Source organism: Vigna umbellata, chromosome 1 (assembly GCF_029865625.1).
Source record: "Vigna umbellata cultivar VRB3 chromosome 1, Vumbellata_1.0, whole genome shotgun sequence".
NCBI lineage: Eukaryota > Viridiplantae > Streptophyta > Magnoliopsida > Fabales > Fabaceae > Vigna > Vigna umbellata.
This window is the reverse complement of record NC_142165.1, coordinates 55,125,522-55,134,008: the sequence shown is the minus strand read 5'-3', so window position 1 is coordinate 55,134,008 and position 8,487 is coordinate 55,125,522. Positions and strand designations below refer to the sequence as shown.

Below are 8,487 nucleotides of genomic sequence, written 5' to 3'. Positions count from 1 at the left end.
GAAAACTTTTTCTTTCTAAATCACAACACAACACATTTGAAAAAGATATGTGCAAACACACGTGTTTTAATTGATTCACCAATTAATGTAATCGATTAAAAACACAAGTTGTCTGATGACCTGAATTGATTATCACACCTCTGTAATCAATTTAGTCACTCATATATGCTTTTGTGCATATGATTTCCTTATCACCAAAACATACAGTATGCATACACAAATATGATCACTTTACTAACACAGTGTGCAACAATCAACATATTATATGTTAAACACATGTGATAATCACAATATGTGCATATTTCACAATAATCATAAACACATACAACATACATATACCACGGTACATATTCATCTATTTTTATTATTAATGTGTTGTCATCATCAAAAACCACTATCACAAGGATTAGGTTCAGCTATCATAGTGTTCCCCTAATCAACAATTATCATCCCAAATAATCGATTATTCTCGAAACCACACTCAAAACTAACATGTAGATAATCAATTATTGTCAAATCGAAACACATCCTAGACATGATTCAAGCATTCAAACATACATACATAAACATAGATCTCGTGGAAACATACTTAACACATCATACATGCATTCAAGCATCTCATACTCATGTAAACATACTCAAACACATATTACAACACTTGAATGATCTAGATCCAATCATTAATATGGTATACCCCCAACAAACTCAATTATACTACATATGATTATTACCACACCCTTAATAATCATAATCCTATAACACATATCAAACAAGTATTTTCATGCAAGTAAATCGATAATGCATAACATACAACAAACGATGGTAAGCTTCCCATACCTTGGCCAAAACTAGATTTTTTTTTATCTAACTTCAAAAAGATAATAAATCCTCCCTTACACTAAGGTTTTCTATACTTCTTCCTCTTATCTCCTAGAAAACGTCTTTTCTCTCCCTTATCTTTCTAATTTTTGTTTTTTGATTTTAGAGTAACAAAATATAGACCCCGTTTTACTCTTCTCCTTTTTATCTTTTTCTATATTATCTCAATCCTTTTATTTTTAATAAAATCTATCAGTTTATCTCTAAAACCACTAAAATTTCTTCTTTTATTCTCTCTTAACTACTTTTTAAAATATCATTAACCATCAAATTTTTTTAAAATCCATGTAATCTTTTAAAATATCTAACAATATCTATAATGATTTTCTCTAATAATAATATCTTTTTTAATCTTTAAATCCACCAACATTATATCTCCTATTTTCATTTAACTAATTTTTAAAATAACAACTAAATCTTCTAAAATATTTACATAATATCATTTTATTAAATATCCAGATTATTTAATTTGCATGTTTTTCTTTTCTACACCCTCTTAATTAATTTCTACACCAATGAAATACAAATAAAAGACCCTTTTGCCCTAGGAAAAAATATAAAAAAAAAGAATTAACATAACAATTATGTTCTAACATAAATATACACTCAATAATTTTTAAACAAAAATCCAAAGTCTCAAAACTATTTTATTTTTAAAACCCAAAATTTCACGGATCTTACAAGAAACTTTGGTTGCATATGCTTACAAAAAGTAAGCATTTATACCAATTTCCTCTACAACTCCAATGAATCATTCATTTGATTAAAAAAATATGACAAACTATAGAAAAATCAATCTTCAATCAAAGCTTATGAAAGTCCAACCTCCAAGCAAACTCTAGACTATAAATTGCGCTCATAAATTCAACATAAATAGAAGTCTACACACTTAAAAAAAAAACTAAAAAATTGTCCACATATTTACCTTTAACTCTTTCAACCTTGAACCCCTAATTACACTATTAATATTCAACCTTGAACTAATCAACGCAAAGAACTCGTCGTATTTTGTCCATAAAAGAAACAACCTTATCTTCCCTAATTTAAATATGAGAAATTTTCAACAACATTAAATCAGAAACAATATTTGTTTCTTTAGAGTATAAATAATATATATATATATATATATATATATATATATATATATATATGATATATGATATATATTATTTTATATAGAATCTTTTGTTATAATATAATTATATTTTTTATTTTTGTATTGTTGACTAACTCTAATATAAATCCTTTTATAGCTTAGTAAGATGATAATATATTAATTATGATTATCGTATCTTATTTTAATTTTTGGCTGATTCAAATTTTTAATTATGTTTTTTAAAATTATTAAATGGGATTTAATTATATTTTCTTTTTAATTTAAAAAATTAATAGGATAATTTAAATTATAAAAAAAATAAATAAATATATCTATAATTTGTAAGTTTCAATGTGAAATTAGAATTTGTCTTTTTCTCCAATTTTTCTCCAATTTGATTCTCAAACTTTAAATATGAATATATGTACTGCTCATAACTCAAATGCGTTATATTTGTTTAATGTATTAAAAGCTCACGCTTCAGCAATTTATACCATTTGACACACCTAATTCAAATGTCATATGATATTATTTAATACCTAAAAGACTTTATATAATAATATATCATTTATTTTTAAATATTTTGGACTATAATATATCAGTTGAGACATGAATAAGTTTTAATTTTATATTCAAATTTAAAGACAAAAAAATAATTATTTTGCAGTAAAATTATTATTTAAATACTTTTAGTGCAAAAATTTCGTGATAAAATATAAAATTTAATATTTAATTATTTATCTCTCTGAAAATATTTATATGTTTGTCTCATAATTGTTTTGTGGAAAATTAACATAGGTATTCAAAATCTGTGAGAAATATCTTTGGGAAAGACTCTACGTTTTACACAACCGTGAAAAATTATCCATTGGAAATGTGGCCTTTCTCACGGAAAGTATATATGAAAAATTATTCATAGATACTAAAATCCGTGAAAAATGTTTCCTACAAATATATTATTCACAATTTTGTTTTTGAAAAGTCGTGAAAAAAAAATATATCCTCCACAAATTTTGAGTGTTCTTATAAATTTTGACTATAAAATATTTTTATTTTTCTTATAATACGTTATATGCATATTATTGGATATTTTTGTACTTAAAATCTTTTTGTTCTAATATAATTTTTTTTATTATTGAAAAACTATAGGATATATATATATATATATATATATATATATATATATATATATAATAGATAAATAAAATGATATGATAGAATAGTAGAAAATAACTTAGTAAATTAAATTATCAAATAAAACAAATTCTAAAAGATTATATCACCATACTTTCCTTCCTCCCCACGGTGAGGTGGACACATTTTGGCTGCAACTAAATACATTAAAGGAATAGCTTAATTAAGTATTAATTACTTCATGACAAATTCAACTCTTTTATTCAACTTGCTGTGGGATCTCAAAGCCTGAATTAGTGTGGACGCATCCTAGGAAATTCAAGTAGGCATGGATAGAGCCAGGACAAATTGAATAAACATTATTAAAATTTTATAATTTTTAAAATAGTTAAACAATATTCCAATGAGAATATACTTTTTATATAAAGGATCTTACATTTTTTAAAATTCAAGATTACAAATAAAAGTGATTAATTTTATATCTCCTTCTTGATTGTTATAACTTTCACAATAAATTTAATGACGATACTTGCTTGGTTTTTTAAAAGAATATTTAATTACATTTTTTAAAGAACAAAAAAAAAATTTCAAGAAAATTTAAATTAAAATATAATAATAATAATAATATCTCAGGTTAATTTTGAAAGTTAAAAATATTTAGATGTGAGTTTTCAGTTTTCATTTTATCCATTAGGGTTTTAATCATCACTAAATATATAAAATATAAAGAGTACACTTGCTATTAATTACATATTTACATTTGTTAAGTATATTACACTTTTATTAATAAGAAAAGGAAATAAATTTTAAGTTTAACTGAATTTTGAATCGAAATTAGATATTAAGCGTAAAATTATATATTAATGGATGATATAATCTGTGACATGATATATATATCTAAATAAGAAAAATTAATATTAGAAATAGAGTTCATAATTAGTATTTAAGTAAAATATATATATAAATTAATATTTTTTATATAGAAGTAATTATAATACCTTTATTTTACTTTTTAAAAATTTAATTGAAGTCCAATTCAACCATCAAACAAGATTTTAGTTATAACTTTTTGAAGAGAATTAGACTTTAAACTGAGATATGGTTGATATTGTGATATATTGTATTAGTATATCATTTTTATATAAACTGCGATATAGTTGAGATGGTTCTAGCAGAATAATTAAAATATGATTATTGATCAAATCTCAAAAGTCATCCTATGGAATGATTTCCATTAATAAAATCATAATATATAAATAGGTCCTATAAAACCATTGATCCTTTTTGGCACATCTTATGTTAAGAATCACAAAAACTTTCATAGAAAATGAATGTTTGTAAGCAAGACAGTCATGTTTGTAAGCATGTATTTTAAACCAAGTTTTTATGTTGTAAACATTAAAAGAGCTTTATGCCAAGAAGGGGGTAAGGTGGGAGGGAAGGTGTTGAATTGGTTCTTTAAAAGTGTTCAGTTCAACATCTTATGATTTTTTTTCCCTTAAATCTAATTGAACATAAGATTTATAGCTTGCTACATTCCTAGATAGAGTATTTCAACCTATTAAAATATGAAAATAATTGATGAAAATTCTGACAGAAAATTTTATAATATTTCGCACAAGATTTAGATTAAAGATATTATTAATATGATACGAATGATCAATCATAACTACACTAATTTATCAACCGATTATACAATTATACCAAAATTATTATTAAAGATCCAATTTATACATATTTTAAACAAACAATTAAAACTTTAAATTGATAGAAATTTGAAAACAATACACTCAAATTTTATACTGGTTCACACTAGAGGAGTTACATCCAGTTAGTCAAAACAACCTTAAGTTAGAGTTTTCATTAATTCAAGATTTTATAACATCCTTATAATGGAACTCTTGAAAAATACACAGAATACAAGTTTCTTAAATTACAAAAGAAACAATGAAAGCACAACAAAAATCATTCTTGTAGACCTAGACTCATGCTAGGAGCACCACACAAACACAAACACAGACAAAGACACAAGAAAGATCGAATCTCAAGATTGACTCTCCATAATCAATCAAGAATCTTCTTCAAACTCGTAAACAAGGAGTAATCATGACTCCAACACCTCTAGAATGAACATTGTGGATTTGTTCATCCAAATCTTGGAAACGTGCATTTCAAAACTTGTAGTGATCTTTTTGGACCACATTTGATTCAGAATAGTTCTTTCAAATGGTAAATATTATTCTTATGTGGGTTTAAGGAATCAAATCTATGATCATAAGTTCCACACCAATTGGTTTAGCATCATCTTGTCTAACACCACTTGGACGACCTCACTATCAAGAGTTTTAGTTGTTGCACCATCTCCTTCTATTGTAAAACTATTGACATGTATAACTATCAAGTGTAAAGTAATGACACCACTTTTGCAAAGTATTTGACACGTATAACTTGACAAACAAATAAATAAATTAAATATTCAAATTATTTAAACATTATTAAATGATATTATAATGTTTGAAAAGATTATGAACCTATATAAAAATAATTAAAATAACTTGTTGAATTTATATGTCACACAGATTTGGCGCTCTTGTGTATTGTGGTACCTTGGAGAGATAACTTTTCAACTATTAACTATTTCATGATATAATTTAAAATGAGTTTGACTTCCTTCTTACTACTTGCAATTGTAGTAAACAATAATAATAAGTAATAATTGTTGTGTTGCATTATTGGAAAGGAGATGGGACTTGAATCTCCATTCGTTGCGAACAACAATGTAATCACACAAGTACAAGACATGTTACCTAATTAAGATAACGTCAAAATAGAAAAATAAATAGAAAAATGGTGATGTTCGTTGTCTATAAAAGGAAAACCACTCATCTTCGGACTACATCCACATTTGCTCTCCACTTCACCGTATTACAACTTACCCGAATTCAAGAAGCCATGGCCTCTTACCGGTGCACCATGTTTGCTTTCATGATTGCTATTTCCTTTTCAACCTTGGAGATCACATTCGCATCACTTCCATCTCTACTCCCTTCTATAGGAGTCCCACCAGTCGGAGTCCCACCTGTCGGAGTCCCACCTACAGGAGTCCCACTCATACAAGTTCCACCTATAGGAGTTCCACCTGTACAAGTTCCACCAATAGGAGTCCCACCTGTACGAGTCCCACCTGTACAAGTTCCACCTATAGGAGTACCACCTGTACAAGTTCCACCTGTAGGAGTCCCACCTATACAAGTTCCACCTGTAGGAGTCCCACCTGTAGTAATACCACCTGTACAAGTCCCACCTGTGGGAGTCCCACCTGTACAAGTCCCACCTGTGGGAGTCCCACCTGTACAAGTCCCGCCTGTGATAATCCCATCTCTGGGAGTGCCACCTCTTGTGGGAGTGCCACCTGTGGGAGTCCCACCTGTGGGAGTGCCACCTGTGGGAGTGCCACCTGTGGTAATCCCACCTGTGGGAATCCCACCTGTGAGACTCCCACCACTGCCTCTAATCTGATTGACATAGTTATATTTGCCCACTCTTCCTAATATCCAAGATTCTAGTTGGATTTGGATTGGATATTGGGCATATGTCAATCGCTACATGCTTTGCTTGAATTTCAATAAGTGATTTATATAATGATCGCATAAATGATGTAACTTCTATGTTTTTTGAATTTGAATTTCTTTCTCAGTGTTCCATTTCTATTTCGCTTTTGAATATTTGTATTTCCGTTGCACCTCTGCGTTACTTCATGCAGTGCATTTGCCTAGAGTCGACAGACTCATTACTATGGAATGGATGTGTTTGATCATAAATATTTCTTTCTTCTTCTCTTTCCCACAGTATATGTTAGTTAGTAATTAATGCCCTAACTTCCTAAAACAAGATAGTAGTAACGTGGACATTCAAAATTAAATGAATAAAGTTTTTTTTACGACTTTAATAATCTATACAACTACCTAATATAATATTAAAGTTATCTAGATTAATATACTATTAGAGTAAAATAAAATAGGATTTGTAAAACTATTATTACATGATTAAAATGTATTTTGTTTCATCAAATTAGTTTACCTTACTAAAACCTAAATAATATATTATATTGATCCATGCCTATGACAGGTTGATGAGAAAGTTGTATAATATTCAGAAACATTGAATAACTAAACGATTTATTAATATACAAAAATAATATAAACTGCGTAATTATGTTGGAGAGTCAACTCAAAATACCATTGTAGAACTATCAAAGCATAACTAATATTTATAAAATTGTCTTTTTTATTATAAAGGAACCTTAGTATAAGACTAATTATTTTTTATATGATGATGCAAACCATCATACATGTATAATAAGATGGGAGTAGAATAAACTTTTGTATTTTCTTACAAATATATAAAATTTAATTAATAAAATTTTAATTCTAACGTGAATATTTCTTGCAATTAATTTTTATTGTTAGAATTCATTATTATAACAAAAGTTACATTAACGTAAATATTTCTTATAAGTAAATGTTAGTTCTAAAATTCATTATTATATTAACAAGAAGAACAAGAAGTAAAAAGAAGAAGAAAAAAACACTGAATATATTTCATCAATTAACCAATGTAAAACAAATAACCATTACACAATAAATGGCATTTTAAATTTGAGAAACGGAAACCTAAATAGCTACACCCGTCGTTCTTCCCAGCCAACGTTCATTTGGTTCTTTCGGTCGTGGTCGGGAGGTGTTTGTGTGCGCTCCGTTGACGTTGTGAGGACGTTGGTGTCGTGACCTAAGGTTGCATGGTGCGTTTAAGGATTTTTGTCAAGGGTTCGTGTTGTTGTTGAAGTATTTTCGTTGAACGCTCGTGGTGGACGGTCATTAGTACATTCTTTGTCGCTGCCATGGTGTAGTGTGGCTGTTATGGAGGAAGGGTGTCAAGAATCCCAGTCCTTGAGGTCAGTTATGTGAAGTTGTGAATGGTTTCAGAAATTTAAACTTGTTTTGTAATTTTGGTTTCTTAGGAACTTAGATTTTGTAGACTTTGGTAAAAAGGTTATTTTCATTCCTCCCACCAATTAAGATTCGTAATTCGTAGTTTGCTTTGGATTATGCTTCGAATAATGGTGAGCAATTCCTTTCAATATGTGCTTTCAATACGTGGTTTAATGGAATCTGCTGGCTATTTGAACACTTCAGAACTTAACTCATGGTCTAATGAAAAGTGAATTGGCTAGGAAAGGGTTTAAAGTATGTTAGACTATCAAAATGATTCATTTTGGGAGAATTACCAGTCAGTAGTCTATTTGATATAATTCTTGTATCAAAAACAAAGAAACTATATAACCTGTTCAGTGAGTAGATAGTGCAACCCTGCCTTAC

The 8,487-nt window shown here is 28.0% G+C and overlaps 1 protein-coding gene across 1 annotated transcript; it reads left to right on the top strand.

The window, feature by feature from the left end:
• The first annotated feature begins 5,930 nt into the window (after window positions 1–5,930).
• On the top strand, window positions 5,931–6,930 carry LOC148205788 (uncharacterized). Its single transcript, XM_088103804.1, has one exon. The coding sequence runs from the start codon at window positions 5,957–5,959 to the stop codon at window positions 6,626–6,628; it is 672 nt and encodes a 223-aa protein (XP_087959930.1). The 5' UTR covers window positions 5,931–5,956; the 3' UTR covers window positions 6,629–6,930.
• Window positions 6,931–8,487: the final 1,557 nt, after the last annotated feature.